This window comes from Diabrotica virgifera, chromosome 3, assembly GCF_917563875.1.
Source record: "Diabrotica virgifera virgifera chromosome 3, PGI_DIABVI_V3a".
In the NCBI taxonomy this organism is placed as follows: Eukaryota; Metazoa; Arthropoda; class Insecta; order Coleoptera; family Chrysomelidae; genus Diabrotica; species Diabrotica virgifera.
This window is the reverse complement of record NC_065445.1, coordinates 45150510-45175694: the sequence shown is the minus strand read 5'-3', so window position 1 is coordinate 45175694 and position 25185 is coordinate 45150510. Positions and strand designations below refer to the sequence as shown.

The 25185-nt window shown below is 34.9% G+C and overlaps 1 protein-coding gene across 1 annotated transcript in view; it reads left to right on the top strand.

Annotated features, from left to right (window-relative positions):
• The first annotated feature begins 6539 nt into the window (after nt 1-6539).
• The window catches only part of LOC114342938 (testicular acid phosphatase homolog), a 53397-nt gene continuing 34751 nt past the window's right edge, over nt 6540-25185 (top strand). The window contains exon 1 of the mRNA XM_050645091.1: nt 6540-6687. Coding sequence (XP_050501048.1) covers nt 6583-6687 — 105 coding nt within the window. The 5' untranslated portion in view covers nt 6540-6582. The remainder of the gene's footprint in view (nt 6688-25185) is intronic.

The following is a 25185-nucleotide window of genomic DNA, read 5'->3' as shown; positions in this document are numbered from 1 at the left end:
AAATGTTTTTCTGTCTGATTTTGTACAAGCATTAATATTTTTGGTTATAATCTGACATCAACTAAGATGTACATTCTTCTTTTTGTTCCCCCTCTCTATAATATAATAATATTGTCTTCGACCTTATAGACGGAGAACTAGAGCCGAAAAATCATCGTCATAAGTAATATGGAGTTTTTCCTGTGAAATGTGTCCATTGTATATTGACAATCATGACCCCTTTCAGGCTGACACCTTAGTGGATACAGGAAGTAGCAATAAGGGATGGAAGGGGTAAGTTAGCGCAGTCATTAAAGGTTTTCACCTCCTATTTTGTTAAACCTCCATCGATTTGCATGAGAATTGGTGACTAGTTAGAGCATACCTCAAGAAACAAAACTGATTTGGTGCCACTTACACTTTTGCCCTGGTGGTGAATACCACCCCTTCCCGCGGGTGAAAACTATTTTAATAAAAATAACCCTACAAATCGATAGAGGGACAAATTTTAAGTAAAATTTGTTATATCATGTTATTAAAACAAATCAATACTTTTTGAGTTATTAAAGATCAAAGATTTGTCGATTTAAGAGCATATGCGTGAAGTTTCGGATGACAAAAAGAGCATGGTAATTAATTGTATGTTAATAAAATATTATTTTTATATTATTTCGATATTTAATTGAATTTTTTGTTTCATTATAAACTAAATATATCAAGAAACTGGGGGTGTCCAATAATAGGTACATTTGACATATTCGAATACACTTTTGCTAAATGTATAATATCGAAATAATATAAAAATAATATTTTAGTAACATACAATTAATTAATATGTCCTTTTTATCATCCGTAACTTTACGCATGTGCTCTTAAACAGACAAATCTTTGATCTTTAATAACTCAAAAAGTATTGATTTTTTTAATAACATGATATAACAAATTTTACTTATAATTTGTCCCTCTACCGATTTGTGGGGTTATTTTTAATAAAATCGTTCTCACCCCCGAGAAGGGGTGGTATCCACCCCCAGGGTTAAAGTGCAAGTTGGCACCAAATCATTTTTATTTCCTGAGGTATGTCTAACTAGTCACCAATTTTCATGCAAATCGATGGAGGTTTAACAAAATAGGAGGTGAAAACCGTTAAAGGCTACACCAACTTTCCCCTTTCATCCCTTATTGCTACTTCCTGTATCCACTGAGGTGTCAGCCTGAAAAGGGTCATAATTATCAATATACAATAGACACATGTACATGCCAAACTCCATATTACTTATGACGATGATTTTTCGGCTCTAGCTCTTAGACTATTAGCTGAAATCTTACTTCAAAGAGCTGCGACATATCAATCAATAAGCACTTTAAACCGGTGAAACTCACAGATCGTATAAACAATACATAAGTAAAGTAAATTGTAAAGCGGGAATGATTAATTTCATTTGTGATGCTAATTAGAGGGTAATTTTCAGGATTTTTATAAAAGCTTTCATAAAAAGTAAGATAAAGAAAACTCTTTTTTCTACAAACGTGTTAAAGATGCAATTTTTAGCAGGAGCCTTAAAAATGTCACTTTAAAACACTGGGTGCTTTAAAGCTTTTATGGCACTGCAGTTAAAAGTGAAATGTCAAACTTTGAAAGCAAACGTCATTCATTTATTAACATTAATATTAATAATACAATTTGCGCAATTTGAAAAATGAATTTCTTGCACTGCAGTTTTACCATTTTCCATGGTTAAGACTGAATGAGTAGAATAACTGAGTTTCTAACTATATTTCCAAGAAACGCCTTTCGCTTCAAACCATTTCTCAAACTTATTATAAGCGATATAATATTATTGCATTCTGGATTTCCTCGGCAACACATCCAGGAGAGCTCGACTCGCTATAGGAGCGTTAAAAATGCTACTTTAAGGCACTAGTGCTTTAAAATTTTTAAGACACAGCAGTTAAAAGTGAATTGTCAAATTGTGAAACGTCAAAATATTTATATTATTTCATTTATTAACATTAATATTAATAGTACAACTTGCGCAATTTGAAAACGGTGGTTTAAAAGGTTTTTTAAAATTTAATTTAAACTGTAAAATTGCATTTTTAACACGTTTATAGAAAAAACAAGTTTATGTAACGGTATAATATTTTCGCTAAGAATTTTTAGACATTCCCCTCAAATCTAGACAACCAGTTCTACCTTTTACCGGTCATAGGTTTAATGGTTTCAGCAATTAACAAAAATATTGTATTTTATAAATTTATAACGTTTGTAGAAAAAATACTGTATGATATACGTGTTAAAAAGTGCATTTTTAAGGCACTCATGTGAATTGCAGAATTCGCTTCGCTCATTCTTCAAACCTTCACACGCGTACCTTAAAATTGTACTTTTAACACTTATAATTATCATAAATAACTATTAAACACTATAAAACAGTTTTTAAGAGTTTGCCCGGAAAATACCATTTTTTTATTATTTTACGTTTAAATCTTGGATTTGAGATTTGATGAACAACAAAGTACTTTTCATGGGCTATAACTCTACTTTTACTGGATCTACATACTTCATAGGTATACCATCTTTTTGGTTTTTTTATAAGCCACATTTTTGCTATAGGTATTTTTTCGATAAAATTCCTTACTTTTTTAATTAATTTGCAAATATCGCCTAGAAACCTGTTTTTTTTTTAATGAACATATTCACTCGCAAGTAACTCAAACAGTATTGACTTAGTGAATAAATTCTATAGAACAAAAGTTGCTTAGAATAAATCAGTTTTCAACGGCTTAAGTTCAAAAGTAAAGTAGAGGGTGAGAAGAACCCCAATCTCATACAATATACAATTATTCACATACTGATTTATTGACCTACTAATTTTAAACCGTTTTCTTCAAAGATTTTAAAACAGTCAATTTTAAATATTAAATACAAGTACCTATACACCGTTTTCAGGCGTCAACGCCCTTTCGGATCTTTGGAGGAGTATCACCGAGCCGCATGCACTTATCCCTTGCCGTACCGCTCCGCATAGGCCGATCAGACACCAGATAATTCCAGACTAAGTCGTAGTAGACGAAGGGACAGCGCTGAAAAATCTCTTTGAATTTACTAAAGCTAGATTTTTCACAGTTGATTACTGTGAGTGTGAAGAGAAACATACTGCTTGGTCGACCAAGAGAAACGTAGAACAGGGGTTACTGAGAAGGTATCAAAGTTGCTTTCCTACGAAGGTAATTAAGTCCATTTACTAAGGCTGAAAATCAGTACACACATTCTAAATTAAATATAAATAAAAATTATTATAGTCGGTCAGCTGTATGACGGGACAGAGCCGGTCGGTTGGCTCCAATACTCGATTAAGGAAATGAAGCCTTTTAGCTCGCAATTTTTTCGTCCTGCATGGATTTACTTGAAATTTTCACAGAAGGTAGGGAACAGTCCAAGGATCATTTTCTACATCATATCGCTATGATACGCTAAAACCTTGGGGGTGGTTGCCATCCCATCTCAGGGGGTGGAAACTTTTTATTACATTTTAATCATGCAATTGGATGAAAAAAGTGATTCTAACAAAAAAATGTTTTTTACATTTTCTTCGTAAAACTAAGATTTTTCGAGTTATTCGTGCTTGAAAATAACAGTTTTTCGACGAAAAAATCACAGTTTTTTGAGAATACCTCGAAAAATATGCATTTAATCAAAAAAACTGTAGATATCAAAATTTTATCTTTTAGTAACACATCCAAATTCTTTTCCATTAATATCTTTATGACCAATACAAACCGAGATACGGCATGTTAAAATTAGCATTTTTCGTCAAATGCATAATTTGAAATATTCAAAGCCAAATAATGGGAAAAATTTTCATTTTTCGAGGAAAACTTAAAAAATCTTTTTTCAAATATACAGTTGAACCTTTCAAAAATAATAATAAAAAGTTTCTAGCATGGAAACTAAGCGACTTGTAATCAAAAAAATGTCGGTACCTGCTTTTCTCTGCGAAAAAATCAGTGAAAACAACCCCCTAACTACCTTCCTAATTCAAAATTGGTCTTCACCTTTCTGTAGTTCCTTTTATGTTTATATTATCAATACACTCAAGGAGTTTAACCTATTTAAAATGCCTAATTTTGGAAAAATTTGAGTTTAAAGAAAAATTTATTTTTTGCAATTTGGTATTTTTCACCTTATACTTCAAAATATCTCCGAAAATACTGAAGGTACTAAAAAATTATAAACTGCTAACTTGTAGCTTTTTTAATGACTAAAATTACCCTGTGCATAGATTTTCATTACAGTAAATAGTTGGCCAGATATTATAGCTGTTTAAAACCTCTATTTACCAACAAACACCCCCTTACTCGAGCCCTTTAAACCCGCCCCAATTAAAAACTAAGGGATCTTACGGAATTTAATTTACACAGTCTTATAGCTCTTTAAAAATCCTACAAAATCATTTTTGAAGAAACTTTTTATCGCCAAAAATATATAGAATATTTTTCGAGGTATTCTCAAAAACCCTTTAAAAAGTCGATTTTTTCGTCAAAAACTGTTCGAAACACTTATTTTTAAGCGCGAATAACTCGAAAAATATTAGTTTTACGAAGATAATGCAAAAAACATTTTTTTCTTAGAATCACTGTTTCCATCGAATTACATTATTAAAATGTAATAAAATATTCCCACCCCCAAAGTTTTAGCGTAGGATAGCGGCATTATATAGAAAATGATTATTGGACTATTCCCTACCTTCTGTGAAAATTTCAAGTAAATCCATGCTGGACGAATAAATTGCAAGCCAAAATGCTTCATTTCCTCAATTGACTATTGGGGCCGACCGACCGGCTCTGTCCCGTTATACAGCTGACCGACTATAATAACTTTTATTTATATTTAATTTAGAATGTGTATACTGATTTTCAGCCTTAGTACATGGATTTACTTACCTTCGTAGGAAAGCAAGTTTGATACCCTCTCAGTAACCCCTGTTCTACGTTTCGCTTGACCGACCGCAGTATGTTTCTCTACACACTCACAGTAATCAACTGTGAAAAATCTAGCTTTAGTAAATTCAAAGAGATTTTTCAGCGCTGCCTCTTGGTCTATAGATTCTTTTAGAATTTTATTTTTCTCTTCACTGAGCTGGGGCTCGAACCTCTATCGCATACCCTCTAAAGCAGGGGTTCCCAACCTTCTAACAACTGCGTAACACCTGAAGTATTTTGAAGATTTTGGCGTACCACCAAACACCGGGTAGGCTGGAATGGAAGGATGCCCCCTGATCCTATTTTTTTAGAAACATATTGACTATCAGAAACATGTCCATTGGCTTGTTTTATTTCAATTAAATAACTAATGTAACTTTATATTTAATTATTCATTCACTTTTCCAAGCCTTTCTCAAGACAACAATAAATATAATTAGCTATTTGTCAATTATGTTTACTAAATTTTGTTTAAAAATATGAACAGATATACGTTTTTTAATAAAATTTTGACAGTAAAGGAAAATAGAACAATAATTATGCACATTATAACTTATTACTCATAGCTATACAAAAACATACTGCAGTGTTAAAAAATTATTTGTACAAACTATCATCCAAAAGTAATACAAATCAACAAAAATCAACATTTTAGTCATTGTATATCGAGATTAATCCGAAGCTTGTTGAAGTTTGCCTGTGATTAGAGTGCCAATTGCAGGAGTAATTTTATTGAACTTAATTTTATTCTTAAGTCCTCTTCAACACTTGTTAGTCTGTTTCTATTTTTATTTTTTATACAGAATAAGTCAGAAAAACCAGTCTCACACAAGTAACAAGTGACCAATGGCATTAAAGCAGCATAGCCTGCCGGAAGGGCATTGGATACTCGGATTTACGTCTCATCCAGAAGTCAATTAAGGATTTCTCTTTAAAACTATCTTTCATAGAACCAAATAATATATACTATTCATAGAACTGTCTTCTGTTAGGTCGATGAATGTTTCCTGTAATTCCAACCCATTTGGTGAGGTTTTCTGATCCAGTCAATTTTGGAATAATCTTCAGAGAAATATTCATTAAAACTTTCTGGAAGAGATTCCAAGTGAATAATGATTATATCAGCAACCACATCTGCTATTGGAGATATTTCGTTTTCTTCAAAAAATGACAGCGTAGAAAGCAGTACCCGACCCGACAAACTGCACAGACACTTTCGCAGACCAGCGTAATCGCTTGTTTCACAAACGCTACGCGTACCACCTGAAATCTTCCAGCGTACCACCAGTGGTATGCGTACCACCGGTTATGAACCCCTGCTCTAAAGTCTAAAGTCGATCCAGCGCCTCAGTCCGGTTGGGTAATCTGACTTAGCTACCTGGGAAATTCATTACTCTACTGCACAGCACATACATTTTCATGCGAATTGGCATTATTTCATAATTCAAACAATTACAATTTAAATATGTAGATTCAATGAGAAATATGGTAATTATCTTAACAATGTTCCGGTTGCTGGTATGTAAGAAAGCATAATGCTCATCTCGATTTATTATGGTTTGTTAAGTGTATTTTACATTAAATTTTATATTTTAAAACGTAGTGCGCGATTTTGGAATGTGCAAAATAATCTCTAATGTTGTGTTCCTTACTGTATTCATCTTTTTAAATTGTGGATTTTATGCTACCAATAACAACACGAATCTGGTGGCTGTAGTTCAGGTAACGTGATTACTTTATTACGCCAGGGAAATAATTAAAAAATATGCCATGTTCGGGACACTTGAGCAGCCAGGTTGCAAATAGGTTTTTTGGGTACTATATACTGTACCCGTCACAGTTCGGACGAGAATTTTAGTTATTAACAAATTAGTGTCAAAAATGGCAGTTTTTTAATTTAAATCGCCACAGGTAAAATACGGTAATAAAATATCTTATTATAGTATCCTTCTTTTAGTAGATGAGCAAGTGTTAAAATGTCAGTTTTTGAATTTTCGTCCGATCATTTGTTGCTTCGTAAATTTCAAAATAAAACTAATTTCGAAAATAAAAAATTTGCTATAACTTTTGAGAAAATGATTTAGACTATCATGTTGCATGAAAAGTTGAGTCAAACAGTCCATATAATGCACAATTAGTTTAAATTTTATTTAATTTAAAAGATGAAGTTTTCGATCCTAATAGCATTATTATTTAGTAAATATTAAAATATTACTAAAAGATTTTTAAATCGAAAACTTATTGGTCCATGGTCCATTTCCTTGGTAACACCTCCAAGGCTTCTAAAATTTGCAAGCCAAATGGATGCTGAAGCGAAGAAGACAAGAGGGAATTCAAAAAACTTACAATTCACGACCCCGTCTGTTCAGCTGGTAAATTCCAACAGAAAATGTACCTAGTTACTCGAAGGAGTAAAGACCAATATAAAAATAAAATAAAAATTTTATTTTTAATTCAGTTGCAATGCGAAGGCAAAACAATCTTATTTTTCAATTAGAATACGGAGCGCAGTCCAGTCCCTTGAATCGCGATTTTCGGCTCTTATTGGAGCCTCATCGGAAAGAACGTAGGCTTGATCTCCATATCCCGATGAGGCTCCAATAAGAGCCGAAAATCGCTGTTCAAGGGACTGGACTGCGCTCCGTATTCTAATTGAAAAGTAAGATTGTTTTGCCTTCGCATTGCAACTGAATTAAAAATAAAATTTTTATTTTATTTTTATATTAGCCTTTACTCCTTTGAGTAACTAGGTCCTTTTTCTGTTGGAATTTACCAGCTGAACAGACGGGGTCGTGAATTGTAAGTTTTTTGAATTCCCTCTTGTCTTCTTCGCTTCAGCATCCATTGTGCTTGCAAATTTTAGAAGCCTTGGGGGTGTTACCAAGTGTGAACCAAGGAAATGGACCAATAAGTTTTCGATTTAAAAATCTTTTAGTAATATTTTAATATTTTCTAAATATTATTAATAATGCTATTAGGATCTAAAACTTCATTTTTTAATTGCCAGATGACGCTAGTTACCTAATATTTTCACTTCAGTTGCAATGGGTGGGAAAACCTCTCAGTACGGATCAATTGGGATATGGAGAACAAGCCTACGTTCTTTCCGATGAGGCTCCAATAAGAACCGAAAATCGCGATTCAAGGGACTGGACTAAGTTCTGTATTCTAATTGAAAAGTAAGATTGTTTTGCCTTCGCATTTCAACTGAATTAAAAATAAAATTTTTATTTTATTTTTATTTAATTTGTTTATCCCAAAGAGCTTTTTTGAAATATTATTGTTTAGAAAATAAGAATGATATAGCAGTTCTGTGGAAGCCACGCGAAAGAAGAATAGTTATATTTCCAAAGAATTAAAAAAAATTAATAAAAAGTCATTTTTATCATTCCGAAAACATTTTACTAAAGTAGAGTGATTTTTGGCTTATAAACAATTTGAATAACTTTGTTAATATTGACTCTAGATTAAAACTACTTTTGGATTGCTGGTATTTTTACACGAATTTAAAAAAAAACTTTTCGCCTAGGTTAATTACGGTCAAAGTTGGCCACTTTTTTTAAATTAATTCACAGCTAATTTGTTTATAACAATTAAGTATGCAAAATAACTAGCGCCATTTTAAAGCTCAAGGTATATAGTTTATGTGTAAAAGTTTGAGTAAAATTTGAACCTCAATAAAGTGGTTAATGAAGATTTAAAAATTATGTCCTAACGAAATCGATTCGTGGTCGGTGGAGGGGAATTATTAAAATCCGTGCACTCAAAAAATGAAATTGATTCTTCAAACATATGCTGCGATTAATATCTCAGGAGCTTGTTGAAGGTCCATGTCACCAGCCCCCCCTTTTTCGATTTGAGGGTCAAAAAAAAGCTCATTCGTTTGTATTGCGTTAGTACTGGATTGTATCACCCTTCATTCGTTTGTACTGCCCCCACCCTTTTAAATCTGCCTGGAGGGGCTGGTGACATGCCATCCCCCCCTTTTTCGATTTGAGGGTCAAAAAAAGGTTCATTCGTTTGTATTGCGTTAGTACTGGATTGTATCACCCTTCATTCGTTTGTACTGCCCCCACCCTTTTAAATCTGCCTGGAGGGGCTGGTGACATGCCATCCCCCCCTTTTTCGATCTGGGGGTCCGGGATGGGTATGTTCGTTTGTACTGCGTTAGTATCGGATTGTATCGCCCTTATTTTGTTTGTACTGGCCCCACCCGTCTAGATTGGCCTGGGGGGGCCAGTGACATGCTACCCTGTACTCTGCACTTTTTGCCTTCTAAATGTCGAAAATAGGCTATTTCGTTTGTACTGCGTTAGTACTGGATTGTATCACCCTTCATTCGTTTGTACTGCCCCCACCCTTTTAAATCTGCCTGGAGGGGCTGGTGACATGCCATCCCCCCCTTTTTCGATTTGAGGGTCAAAAAAAAGCTCATTCGTTTGTATTGCGTTAGTACTGGATTGTATCACCCTTCATTCGTTTGTACTGCCCCCACCCTTTTAAATCTGCCTGGAGGGGCTGGTGACATGTCATCCCCCCCTTTTTCGATTTGAGGGTCAAAAAAAGGTTCATTCGTTTGTATTGCGTTAGTACTGGATTGTATCACCCTTCATTCGTTTGTACTGCCCCCACCCTTTTAAATCTGCCTGGAGGGGCTGGTGACATGCCATCCCCCCCTTTTTCGATCTGGGGGTCCGGGATGGGTATGTTCGTTTGTACTGCGTTAGTATCGGATTGTATCGCCCTTATTTTGATTGTACTGCCCCCACCCGTCTAGATTGGCCTGGGGGGGGCAGTGACATGCTACCCTGTACTCTGCACTTTTTGCCTTCTAAATGTCGAAAATAGGCTATTTCGTTTGTACTGCGTTAGTACTGGATTGTATCACCCTTCATTCGTTTGTACTGCCTCCACCCTTTTAAATCTGCCTGGAGGGGCTGGTGACATGCCATCCCCCCTTTTTCGATGTGGGGGTCCGGGATGGGTATGTTCGTTTGTACTACGTTAGTATCGGATTGTATCGCCCTTATTTTGTTTGTACCGCCCCCACCCGTCTAGATTGGCCTGGGGGGCCAGTGACATGCTACCCCTCTACTATGCATTCTTTGCCATCTGAATGTCAAAAATAGGCTATTTCGTTTGTACTGCGTTAGTACTGGATTGTACCGCCCTTATTTTGTTTGTACTACCCCTACCCTTCTACATTTAAAACAGAGAAGGATTAGTGCTAGGAGTAAGGACACAAAATCAGCCAAACATTGCACATAGTAACACCGTGGGTGTAAAATTTGGTAAATTCGTCAAAAATGAAACGAATTAAATTTTGAAACTGAAAAACAGGCTTACAAGTCACTCTCCACTCTCCATGGGGAATGGAAATTTACCCCCTCAGATGGATCTCGGAGTAGTAGCGATTTGAAAAATGGTACATGTATTTGTTGGAGATATTTTGAACACCATTTTCAATCAGAAATCAGAGCAGCGACCTTGTTTTTTCCTACTAGGAAGAAATTTATCCATCCCCTCAATATATTTTACAGTTTCAGACGCTATCGATATGATTATCAAAGATCTTATGCGGCGTATTCCGAAATGCACTCTTCGTTGTACAATTTCAACCTCTCTGGATAACTGATTAACTGAAACATACATACGGCAGAATTCATTGGAATCGAAAATTATTAAAAGTATGTATTTGGAACATTAAATGAAAAGTTCCCACAATCAATATCTTTCTTACCATCTAATTTCAGAGACCAGATAACAATAATTGCAGCTGCTATGTTCTGGCAATTTGTTTTCTAGAAAGGTTTGTATTCTTCATTTATGACTGCAATAAGATTCAGAATTTCCGTAGGTATTTCATTATTTGTAAAATAAATATAGTGTCAAAAACTTGCTTATACATTTGACGCACTGTCCGTCAACGTGTTAATTGACTCTACAGATTCAGTGCCAAAACGAGACATTTTTATAGAAAAATATTTGCAAGTATATTAAATGCCAAACTGACCTATTAAATAAACAATGACATTGCAATTTTCGATTTCTACTATGGAATTATCGCTGTATAGACCAGGGCGGATCTGTTTTGAGGTGGATGTGAGAGGTGGCATTCCGATTTTTGCAGATAAAATTAGGTAACAACTTCAGTAATTAAAATTGACTTACGCTCCTTCTCAAATATGTTTGGAACATTATTAAAAAAATTTAAATATTTAAAAATTTCGAAAAACATCGATTTTTTTCAACTTTCATTGCTCCTAAAAACGATTCATTTTGGAACAAAGTCATAGGGAAATAAAATAAAGATAATTGAATTTTGTATGATATACGACACGACTGCTATAAAATATCTTAAATGATTATCCTTTCTGCAAAATAGCAATAAATACAAAATAAGAGGGCAAAATAAGCCTCTTTTTATTCAATGTTTTTCAACCAATTTGGTTGCACTTAGAACCTTCGTATTTTACTTAGAAAGTTCTTACAACATACTCAATCCGTCCACCAAATTTTATTAAAATCGACATAATAGATTTTGCATAATAATTTTGCAATCTAAATTTTTTTAGAAAAGTTCAAATTTTTTAAAAACTTTCTGAACAAAAAGTAGACCTGTTAGAAGTTTGCTAATTTTTTTACATATCGAGAGGTACTTTACCAATCCAATACACTTTACAAAATTAAAATCGGATTATTTAAGCGGCCTCAGCACTGTTTTAAGGATATAAACAATTTTTTTGCTTATAAACAAATATAGTGGGGACGTTTGAGTTGGAATAAATTCATTTTCTCGAGAATGGGCAACTCTGGAGATAAATCCCTAAACAGGTCGATTTTTATATTTAAATTATAATTTTTGGGATATCTATCATACTACTAACGTCATCCATCTGGGTGTGATGATGTAATCTATGATTTTTTTAAACGAAAATGTGGGTCGTGTGCTAGCTTATTTGAAACATTATTCAATTATCTATTTATTACATAATTATTTATACAGGGTGCCCAAATTTTTTTTTAATTAATTGAGACAAACAGAAGAAAGTATTTAATTTAGTTAATTCGAGATACATTTTACTGTTGTCCTAAAACAGAAAAAAATGTTTATTTGATAAATAACAGAAAAATGAATTTATTCGTATTTATTAACTCAAACGTCCTCACTGTATTTGTTTATAAGCCAAAAAATTGTGTATAACTTTAAAACATTGCTGAGGCCGATTAAATAAACCAACTTAAGTTCTGTAAAGTGTATTAGATAGGTAGGGCGTATCTTTATATGCAAAAAAATGAGCAAACTTCTAAATAATGGTCTACTTTTTGTTCAGAAAGTTTATAAAAAATTTTAACTTTTTTAAAAAAATTTAGATTGCAAAATTATTATGCAAAACCTATTAAGTGCATTTTATAGTCGTATATCATAAAAAATTCAATTATCTTTATTTTATTTCCCTACGACTTTGTTCCAAAATGAATGGTTTTAAAAACGATTGAAAAGTTTTCAACAGAGAGGTTGAAATTGTACAACGAAGAGTGCATTTCGGAATGCGCCGCATGAGATCTTTCATTTTCATATCGATAGCGTGTAAAACTGTAAAATTTATTGAGGGGATGGATAAATTTCTTCCTGGGAGGAAAAGGCAAGGTCGCTCCTCTGATTTCTGATCGAAAATGGTGTTCAAAATATCTCCAACAAATACATGTACCATTTTTCAAATCGGTAGCGTAGAACTACTCCGAGATCCATCTGAGGGTGTAATTTTCCATTCTTCATGGAGAGTGGCTTGCAAGCCTGTTTTTCAGTTTCAAAATGTAATTCGTTACATTTTTGACGAATTTACCAAATTTTACACCCGCGGTGTTACTATAATAGTTTTGGCTAATTTTGTGTCCTTACTCCTAGCATTAATCCTCCCCTGTTTTAAATGTAGAAGGGTAGCATGTCACTGGCCCCCCAGGCCAATCTAGACGGGTGGGGGCAGTACAAACAAAATAAGGGCGATACAATCCGATACTAACGTAGTACAAACAAACATACCCATTCCGGACCCCCATATCAAAAAAGGTGGGGATGGCATGTCACCAGCCCCTCCAGGCAGATTTAAAAGGGTGGAGGAAGTACAAAAGAATGAAGGATGATACAATCCAGTACTAACGCAGTACAAACGAAATAGCCTATTTTCGACTTTCAGAAGGCAAAAAGTGCAGAGTAGAGGGTAGCATGTCACTGGCCCCCCCAGGCCAATCTAGACGGGTGGGGGCAGTACAAACAAAATAAGGACGATACAATCCGATACTAATGCAGTACAAACGAACATACCCATCCCGGACCTTCAGATCGAAAAAGGGGGGATGGCATGTCACCAGCCCTTCCAGGCAGATTTAAAAGGGTGGGGGCAGTACAAACGAATGAAGGGTGATACAATCCAGTACTAACGCAATACAAACGAATGAACCTTTTTTTGACCCTCAAATCGAAAAAGGGGGGGATGTCATGTCACCAGCCCCTCCAGGCAGATTTAAAAGGGTGGGGGCAGTACAAACGAATGAAGGGTGATACAATCCAGTACTAACGCAGTACAAACGAAATAGCCTATTTTCGACTTTCAGAAGGCAAAAAGTGCAGAGTAGAGGGTAGCATGTCACTGGCCCCCCCCAGGCCAATCTAGACGGGTGGGGGCAGTACAAACAAAATAAGGACGATACAATCCGATACTAACGCAGTACAAACGAACATACCCATCCCGGAACTTCAGATCGAAAAAGGGGGGGATGGCATGTCACCAGCCCCTCCAGGCAGATTTAAAAGGGTGGGGGCAGTACAAACGAATGAAGGGTGATACAATCCAGTACTAACGCAATACAAACGAATGAACCTTTTTTTGACCCTCAAATCGAAAAAGGGGGGGATGTCATGTCGCCAGCCCCTCCAGGCAGATTTAAAAGGGTGGGGGCAGTACAAACGAATGAAGGGTGATACAATCCAGTACTAACGCAGTACAAACGAAATAGCCTATTTTCGACTTTCAGAAGGCAAAAAGTGCAGAGTAGAGGGTAGCATGTCACTGGCCCCCCCAGGCCAATCTAGACGGGTGGGGGCAGTACAAACAAAATAAGGACGATACAATCCGATACTAACGCAGTACAAACGAACATACCCATCCCGGACCTTCAGATCGAAAAAGGGGGGGATGGCATGTCACCAGCCCCTCCAGGCAGATTTAAAAGGGTGGGGGCAGTACAAACGAATGAAGGGTGATACAATCCAGTACTAACGCAATACAAACGAATGAACCTTTTTTTGACCCTCAAATCGAAAAAGGGGGGGATGGCATGTCACCAGCCCCTCCAGGCAGATTTAAAAGGGTGGGGGCAGTACAAACGAATGAAGGGTGATACAATCCAGTACTAACGCAATACAAACGAATGAGCTTTTTTTGACCCTCAAATTGAAAAAGGGGGGGCTGGTGACATGGACCTGCTTGTTGATGGATTTTGATCATAATTTTTTCGATTTGTATGTAATCGTAGTCTTGTAGAGTACGTTATGTACATATACCCCCACCTAACATTACAAACTGTTAGGGGGAACCTCCCTTATCACTCAGGGATATGAAAAATAGATTACAACCGATTCTAAGATCTACCGAATATTCCTATATAATTTCATAATAATCGGTCAAGCGGTCTCGGAGGAGTATGGCAACTAACACTGTAACAGGAGAATTTTATAGATGTAAATATATAGATGGCTATTAAAAAATGGGGGTTGGTGATAGATGAGTGAAAATTAAGGATTGTATGTATTTTTTAATTCTACACCATATAAAATTAAGGTAGAAAATTTTGTCCAAAAAAATTTAAAAAAATGTCAGTGGGGCAACCCCCTTATAATTTATGGGTATGAAAAATAGATAAAAACCTATTTTTAGTCCTACAAGATATAAGTGTAAAATTTCATGTTACAGGAGAATTTTATGTATATAGAAGTAACTGTGAATTAAGTAATAAAAGTGGCTAACTTTGACCGCATTTAAACTAGTCAAAAGGTATTTGTGTCTGAAAATTTGTGTAAAAATACCAGCTTTCGGAATCCCAAAGTAGATTTACTCTACGGTCAATATTAACAAATTCTTTCAAATTGTTTTTAAGCCAAAAATGACTCTACTTTAGTGAAATGTTTTCGGAATGATTGATTTTTTTAAATTCCTTGAAAATATAAATGTTCTTCTTTCATGTAGTTTCTAGTTTCCACAGAATTACTGTGTCATTATTACTTTGTGAACAATAACATTGCAAAAAAAGCTCTTTGGGAAACACAAATCAAATAAAATTTAAACTAATTGACGAATCGTCTTGAAATTTTTTGTGCATGATATGTACTAGTTGTTTCAACTTTCCATGCAATATCAAACTCTTAAGTTCATTGTCGCAAAAGTTATAGCAAATTTTTTATTTTAGAAATGTTAGTCTTATGTAATTAGCGAAGCAACAAATGATCGGACCAAAATTCAAAAACGGCCATTTTGAACCTTTGCTCATCTATAAAAGAGGAATACTATAAATAAGATATTTAATTACCCAATTTTTACCTGTAGCGATTTAAACGAAAAAATTGCTATTTTTGACAATTTTGTTAATAACTAAAATTCTCGTCCGAACTGTGACCGGCATTTTTGTATGTATAATGTATTAGGTATATAGTACCCAAAAAACCCATTTGCAACCTGGCTGCTCAAGTGTCCCTACAAAAACCTTATTTCTCTGGACTATATTTCTAGTTACATGAACCTACTTGAACCTAATTTTTTTATTTGAAACTTGAATATTTACGATCTACTCTACTACCTGTACTCGTTTGTTACTTGTACAGAAGTATTAAGTAAAACTGATAAATTATGTAATGTCTTTTTAGGTGTTGTCGGCCAGTGCCGCAACGGCGTAACCAGGATGATCCTAAGGGGGGGTTACAACTTCAAAATGGGTTGATTTGTCAACAACACGTAATGGTGTTAAGCGTATAGAGCTCAAAGTAGACCAAATGGGGGGGGTTATACCCCCAATCCACACCCCTGGTTACGCCTATGCAGTGTCGGCTCACGGTTCATCTTATTCACCTAAGTCTTCTGACAATAAATAAAGTAATAGACGATTGGTAAGGGTAGAAATCAGCTTGTTGTTATGATTGATGCGTCTTTTTCTGGTGTTGGTCACATGTTGCCATACGTCTACGTCTTTGACGAATGGCATTTTTAAGTCCTCATAAATATATCTGAAGAATTTTGGTATTTGATGGTTTCGTACATCTCCATAATTCATTCTAGTAGGCCCCTATAGGCTTTTTATTGTAATACTATTTTATTTAGGCCATTTGGCTTATATTGCCAATTTGTTTTCTATGGATAATAATTGTGATCTCCTACCAAGAAGCTATTTCATTTCTATGGTTGAAGTTGTTGTTTTTTAGCTATAATGTGCGCTTTCGCTGTTAGTTTGTTATCAAGATAAATATCTAAATATTTAACATCGGTGTTCAATGGAATAACTTGGTGGTTTATTCTGACATGCGGACAATCCATAAGTCTGTTATTAAAAGTAATGTGAGCTGATTTTTCGTTGTTTACTTCAGGTTATTTGCTGTCAAGTCGCGACCAATCAGAAATTGTGTAAATTAATAATTTAATCTTCTGAAGCTAAATTTGGATCATGGTACCACAGCAAGGATTAACATTTTGGTTCATTGAGTCTTCACCGTTTGTGCCTCACATTAATTTATTATATTTAGGGCATAATATAATGTGATCATTCTTCGGATATTATTTTCTGTAGATGACCGTTTTCTCTATTATATAGAGCTTCTCTTTCATTAGCTATGAGGTCAATAAGAGCGTACGTGTTATCAGGGCTACAGAACAGTTATAGAAATAGTCCAGTATGCCCTTACTACGTTTAGAAGGAGTTTCTTTTGTGCGTTTGTAAGCAGTTCTTTATATTTAACCATTCTCAAAGCTTCATACCATATGACGCCGCCATATGAGAGAGTATAATGTAGAACCTCAATGTTGTTCTGAAGCTATTTTCTTGTGGCATTTTTCAATTAACTAGTTTTAATGGGAAATAAGCCACAATTTTACAAACAAATGATTTTATTGACGTTTCGACGCCCAAATTGGATGTCGTTGTCAAAATACAAAAATATTGACAATATACAATATTTTTTGTATTTTGACAACGACGCCCAATTTGGGCGTCGAAACGTTAATAAAATCATTTTTTTAGTAAAATTGTGGCTTATTCCCCATCAAAATTAATTAGTTGTAGAACCTTAACGTACATTTTTCTTTTGTCAACTAGACCTGTGTCTAGTTAGATGCCCAAATATTTTGCACAGGACTTAGGCTCTATCCTTGTACTATGTATCTATTACAAAAGTCAGATTTGGACGGGTTCTCGAGCCTTTTAAGATGAGTATTTCCGTTTTTTTTTTTCTGTTGCCAGCTCTAGATCTTGTTTTACCGTCCATATGTTCACTTTTCTGCTGTTTCAGCTGACTAGCATTTGTAAACTCCAAGTTATTACTTTGAATAAAAAGAGCTAGATCTCTATATATGCAATAGCTTTTATCCATAGTCGATTTCTAGTATTTTATTATATAAATTGCGTTGGTCTTAGTAAGGATCCTTGAGGTACACCTGCTGATGTTTTCAGGTCCTTAGGTGTTGCCACCTGGACATACCTCTTATTGAGGTACTCCTTCATAACACTATCTTAGTCGTCGAGATAAATACGTTTATTGAATGTTCAATATTCATGAAATTTTAAATATTATGTAAAAAAACTTTTTGCATTTAGTATGCCTTTCCAAAAAGAACAAATAAGACAAAACAAATCGGTTTATATTAGATATCGATCATTAGTAAATTTGATCGTCAATATTGTTACAGATAACAAACCAAATCGTTGTTTACAATTATATATCTAAAATCAAGTAGTATCAGCCAACATTTGTAACCATAAGCGTACTACAATAGAATATTTTTTCAAATTTAAAATTTAACCCTCATGTAAGGAGTTGGAAAAATTTTTGTAAGAGAGCGACGTGGTACAAATATGTACCAAAGTTTAAAATCAGGAGGCAGAAAAATCATGCGATAAACAGATGACACACTTCTACTAGCAGCCAATGTAGGTAAAATGATTTGCTCCCTTATCTTATAACCAAGAATGGCATTTGCTTCTAAGAAATCAATTGTAGACTAGCAATAGCCCGAACCCAGACAGCTAAATTAATTATTAAAATGTGGAAAGATCGAACAATAACAAGAAATATTTAGCTAAGGAATTCCCTTATTTTTCCCATTAATACATACGCAGCTGAAAAAAAAATTGATAAAAGTATGAACCAAGCTTCCGGAATGTGGGTCTATAGAAGACTTCTACGTGTATCCTTGACCGAATACAGCACCAACCTGTCAATTCTGAAAGTCTTCTTTTTCTTTTAATCGCGCTATAACTTTTTGTAATTCTTGGCCTGCTTATAACAATTTTCTTCCATTCTGCTACTTCTTATACTGCTGATACTTTCCTTCATCACTGCCTGATGTTCATGGTTTTAAGATCCCTCTGTACTTCGTCTATCCATATTTTACGGGGCCTTCTTCTTGTTCTGTTACTTTGGGGCTTCCATATCTGGATTACTTTTACAGCTCGATTATCTGGCATTCTTTCTAGGTAACCAAGCCAGTTTAGTCTTGTGACTTTACGATTCTAACAATATCTGCGTTCTGCATTAGTTCGTCCAGCTCGTGGTTCATTTTAATTCTCCACGAACCAGCGCTGCATTGGGTTGGTCCTAATATCTTCCTTAGTATTTGGTGACCACTGGTCAGGAGCATACCGAAATTACTTTGGCCACATAGCAAAAAAAAGAAAACCATGGAACTAGTGGATCTCCATGTGGAACATGGAACCATGGAAAAAGATCTCCAACACGATGGGCAGACCGAATGAAGACTCTGGTGTGAAAAGCCCTATATGAACCCGTACATATGACACGTGATTGCAGCCAATGGAGAGAGAAATATAACAATATTAATATTTCTATTGTCTAATCTAGTCAATATATTCTTCTTCTATATTCCAATGTTTTTCAGCTGGAGCTGGCTGTAGAAAATATATTTTAAAAATTAGTAGGGTCTTATAATATTTATATAAATGATTAACTATTTAGATGGGAAATAAGCCACAACTAAATTGAAAAAATAATTTTATTAACGTTTCGAAGCCCAAATTGGGTTTCGTTGTCAAAATACAAAATACTACTAAAATACACAAAAATGTTGTTGCTAAGTAAAAAAATTCTTCTAATCAGTAATTTATTTAATCTGACTCATTTATATTGGAAATTCAGACGTATATTATACATTTTAAAGTAGAAGACTTTAAAATGACATCGCCAATATTTATGATTTGCGTTCCTGGGACGACTTTACTAAAAGATAATTCATTCGATTACATGAAATCAATCCCAACTCAAGAATATCTGTCATAAAAAAACATAGCATGTGATCTGTCACAAAAAAGACAACCAAATGCAATGATCACAGTAAAATTCTCGCGTTAGAGATTCCATAGTAAATCAAAAGGGGAAAACCAGGAAAAAACCTGGTGACACTCTCCCGACATCGTAAGTATTAGGTTTTTCATTTAATTTGCCTTCAAAAAACTAATACCAAATTCTGACTTTAATATGTTTAAAATATAAATAATATTAATAATACATAGATATACAATAAGTAATACTAAAATATAAAAATTGTACTCGATATGTTATTGACTTACTAATCGTGGTTTTGTCTTTCTATTGACTTCCTCTTTCAGTATGGGTAACCACGTCTTACTGCATTCTACCGAGGAATTTGCGACACAATTGGTTTCATTTAGCATAATTAGAGCCGCTTCTTTGATTTTTCTCCTTCTACTATCTACGAAGAAAGTGAAAAAAGTATATTAAAGTGTGTAAATATATTTAATTTCCTTAGCTAAGCGCTTTCGACATATGTGTCATCATAAAAGCTAATGCTACAATAAAAAGTTAAACTAATGAGTAAAAATATGTCTAAATACAAAGTTTTTTAACTTATAGTATAGTATAGTTGATCCAAAAGATGGCATAACCCAGACATCCAAAGTGAAAGTCATCCTTCAACACCAAATTGTTCTATATGTTCCACACAATGTCCAGAAAAAAGTCACACTATTTTGAGCGTCGAGTTTGAAACAATATTTCTAAAACTATGCGGTTTAGCATGAACAACCCTCTATACAAAATTGTTCTACATTAAATTTGAAATAAAAAAGGCCCTATGCATAATCTTTCTAAAATGAATGGTTCCAAAGCTACGGAGGTAGTATATTATAACTGGTCCAAAAAAAGGTCTAACCAAAACATCCAAAGTAAAAGTTTTCCTCCAACACCAAAATATTCTATATGGTCCACATACTGTTAAGTAAAAAGTTACACCATTTTGAGCGTCCGGTTTGGGAGGGAGATGGGAAAGAAGCCGGTAAATTAGTAGTTTTTTTACGTTTTTCGTCAATATTTCTAAAACTATGCTTTAGCGTAAACAATGTTACATACAAAAATGCTCTACATGAAATTTAAAACAAAATATGTTTTATACATAATTGTTATAAAATCAACGGTTCCAGAGTTACAGAGGGTGAAAAATCGAAGCTTTCGATACTTTTTATATATTTTGGGCAATATTTATGATATAACTATACCAAAACCCCAGACATCCAAAGTGAAAGTTATCCTCCAACAGCAAATTGTTCTATAAGGTCCACATAATGTTCAGAAAAAAGTCACACCATTTTAAGCGTCGGGTTTGGGGGGGGGGGGGAGAGGGGAGAGAATCGGTAAATATAAAATGTATCGAAAACCTCCACTTTTCACCCTTCGTAACTCTGGAACCGTTGATTTTATAACAATTATGTATAGAACCTTTTTGTTATAAATTTTATGTGGAATATTTTTCTATAGAACACTCCTTACGCTAAAGCATAGTTTTAGAAATATTGACGAAAAATATAAAAAACTACTAATTTACCGACTTCTCCCCCATCTCCCCCCCCCCCCAAACCGGACGCTCAAAATGGTGTAACTTTTTACTGAACAGCGTGTGGACCATATAGAACAATTTGGTGTGGAAGGAAAACTTTTACTTTGGATGTCTGGGTTAGGCCTCTTTTTAGACCAATTATACTATACTACCTCCGTAACTTTGGAACCGTTCATTTTAGAAGGGTTATGCATAGGGCCTTTTTTTTCAAATTGAATGTAGAACAATTTTGTGTAGAAGGTTTGTTCATTGTTCATGCTAAACCGCTTAATTTTAGAAATATTGACGAAAAACGTAAAAAACTACGAATTTGTAGATTTCTCCCCCCTCTCCCCCCCCAAACCCGAAGCTCAAAATGGTGTGACTTTTTTCTGAAAATTATGTGGACCATATAGAACAATTTGGTGTTGGAGGATAACTTTCACTTTGGATGTCTGGGTTTGGGTCTAACTATACCATACTATTACGTCAAAGTATATAAAAAAAGTACCGGCTGCTTCGGGTTGTAGGTGTTTGCATATTAAGAACGTTGGCCATATGTGCAACTTCGGATGATGAAAGATTACTTTTCTTGAATTACTTGATTTTAATTAAAATTAATAAAACAGTAAAAACAACCACTTAGAGGTTACAAACATATAAATTTTGGTCATGGTACGGAATCACCGAACCATTTTCGAGTGATGCGAGCATTTGACTGACAGTGATTGATTAGACGTTGGATTTTAAATGTTTCATCTGTCCGGTGTTGACATCTGACAGCTGACGTTACAAATGAGAATTATTGAAAAATTATTTTACAAGGATAATTGAAAAATTGATGTAAAGAAAATGTACTTTTTATTGTAGCATTAGCTCTGATGATGACACATATATCGAAAGCGCTTAGCTAAGGAAATTAAATATATTTACACACTTTAATACACTTTTTTCACTTTCTTCGTTCAATCAAGTGTGTACAAAACATATCAGTCTTTCAACTTTTTACTATCTGATTCTTTCAGGAATATACTTGAATCTCTCCACTGAACTCTATGTTCATTATCCCATGCGTGTTGACATATTTGAGATCTATCAAATTCTCTATTTCTAATAATATAATGAATAGGATTTGGTTACCCATTCTGAAAGAGGAAGTCAATAGAAAGAAAATACCACGATTAGTAAGTCAATAACATATCGAGTTATTACAAATTTTATATTTTAGTATTAGTTACTGTATATCTATGTATTATTAATATTATTATAATTTAAACATATTAAAGTCAGAATTTGGTATTAGTTTTTTGAAGGTAAATTAAATGTAAGGCCTAAAATTTACGATGCCGGTATAGTATCAGTAGGTTTTTCCTGGTTTTCCCTCGTGATTTACTATGAAATCTCTAACGCGAGAATTTTACTGTCATCGTTACATTTGGTTGTCTTTTTAAAGACAGATCACATGCTATGATTTTTGTGACGGATATTCTTGAGTTGGGATTGATTGCATGTAATCGAGTAATGTTACTACAATTAGAGACATCTCACGCCACGTTGAACCTGATAAAAGTATATGCTCCTACGACGAATGCCAATGAAGAAGAACTAGAATTATTTTACCAGCATATCGAAGAAGCACTGAAAAAAACAAAAAGCAGAGAAATCACGATAGTCCTAGGTGATTTCAATGCAAAAATTGGAAAGGGACAAAGCGGAAAATGTGTAGGAAAATATGGTCTGGGAAATCGCAATGAGAGAGGTGATCGTCTACTACAATTTTGCCAAGAGCAGAACTTCATTATCACAAACACAGTTTTTAAACTACCCAACAGACGACTGTATACATGGCGATCGCCCGCAGATTCATCGGAGAAAGTAGTTAGGAACCAGATAGACTACATTATGATAAACGAAAGATACCGTAATGCTGTTAAAGCCGTAAAAGCATATCCCTGAGCAGACGTGGCCTCAGACCACAACCCACTTATCGCCAAAATTACACTCGCACTTAAAAATATTAAAACAAATCAGAGAACAGCTACAATAGACATAAGCAAGCTTAAAGAACCCAACGTAAAAGAATGTCTTCAACACGAACTGCATAAGAACTGTAGAGATCTGAACGTAGACACCAATGACATTGACGAGCACTGGGAGTAACTAAAACAATGCATACTAGAACCTTGTAAAGATATACTAAAGACTTCCACAAGGAGAAAAGAGGAATGGATGAATGACGAGATACTGAATATGATGGAACAACGGAGACAATATAAGAACAAAAATGACAATAAATACAGGGAGATTAACCACGAGATAAGGAAGATGATAAAGCAGGCAAAAGAAAAACACTTTGAAGAGAAATGCAAAGAGATCGAGGATCTCCAAAAAAGATACGATCTATTTAACCTACATAAGAAAGTCAAAGAAATGGCTGGACTAAGAAAGCAAAATCTAACTGGTGCACTTCTGGATAGACACGGGGTCGCTATAACAGAGACCGATGAGAAAGTACAACGTTGGGCAGAATACATCGCTGAACTGTTCGATGATGAAAGAGGGTACCTGGAACACATAGAACTTACTTCAGGAGAAATAGGTCCATATATTACAACGGAAGAAATAATACATGCGTTAAAAACAATGAAGAACAGAAAAAGCCCAGGACCTGACATGCTTCCTATCGACCTTTTAAAAATTATAGATGAGCAACATATTGATATTTTAGTGGTACTCTTGAACAAAATTTATAGCTCAGGCACATTACCCAAAGAATGGTTGACGTCGATCTTTATTTGCCTCCCTAAAAAGAAAAACGCACAAGAATGCGGCGACTACCGCACCATTAGTTTGATGTCCCATGTGCTAAAGTTGCTACTGAAAGTCATCCATAACCGAATATATCATAAACTAGACATAGACATTAATGATACGCAATTTGGGTTTCGCAAAGGCCTGGGAACTCGTGAAGCTCTTTTTTCATTTAACATACTTATACAAAGGTGCCTGGACGTCAATCACGATATATATGCGTGTTTTATTGACTATAATAAAGCATTTGACAAAGTACGACATGAACAATTAATGCATGTTCTGGAATCAAGGAAGCTGGACTACAATGACCTCAGGATTATATCGAATTTATACTATAAGCAACGAGCAAAAGTACGTGTTAACGATCAGCTGTCGGAGGAAATTGAAATCAGACGTGGAGTGAGACAGGGATGCGTGTTGTCGCCGGTTCTTTTTAATGCCTACTCGGAAGAGATCTTGAAAAAAGCTCTGGATGGTGAAACAGCTGGAATAAAGGTAAATGGAGTTCTCATTAACAACATTAGATATGCGGATGACACTGTCATCTTAGCTGAAAATATTGGGGATCTTCAGAGGCTGGTGACCAGAATAGCAGAGTTTGGAGAAGAATATGGGCTAACAATGAATGTCAAGAAGACAAAGTATATGAGAATATCGAAAACTCAAAGAAATAACGAAAATCTCGTCATCAACGGATCCAATATCGAACGAGTCGATCAATATGCATACCTTGGAACAATGATCAACTCCACAGGAGATTACTTACAGGAAATCAAAAATCAAGATAGAAAAGGCTAGAGCAAATTTTAACAAAATGAGGAAAGTGCTCTGCACAAGAGATTTGAAGTTGGAGCTAAGAGTTAGGTTGGCTAGGTGCTACGTTTTCTCGACTCTGTTTTATGGAATGGAAGCTTGGACCTTGAATGCTGCATCAATGAAAAAACTAGAATCATTCGAGCTGTGGGTGTACAGAAGAATTCTGAAAATATCGTGGACAGAACACGTTACAAACAAAGAGGTTCTGAGAAGGATGAATAAAGAAATGGAAATCCTAAATACCATCAAAACAAGAAAATTGGAGTATCTCGGACATATTTCACGTGGAGAGAGATACAGCTTGCTCCAATTGATTATGCAGGGAACGATTCAAGGAAAGAGAAGCATAGGGCGACGCAGAATATCGTGGCTGCGCAACCTGAGAGAGTGGTACGGATGTACATCAAATGAACTTTTCAGAGCAGCCATCTCTAAAATACGAATAGCTATGATGATTGCCGACCTCCGCCGCGGAGATGGC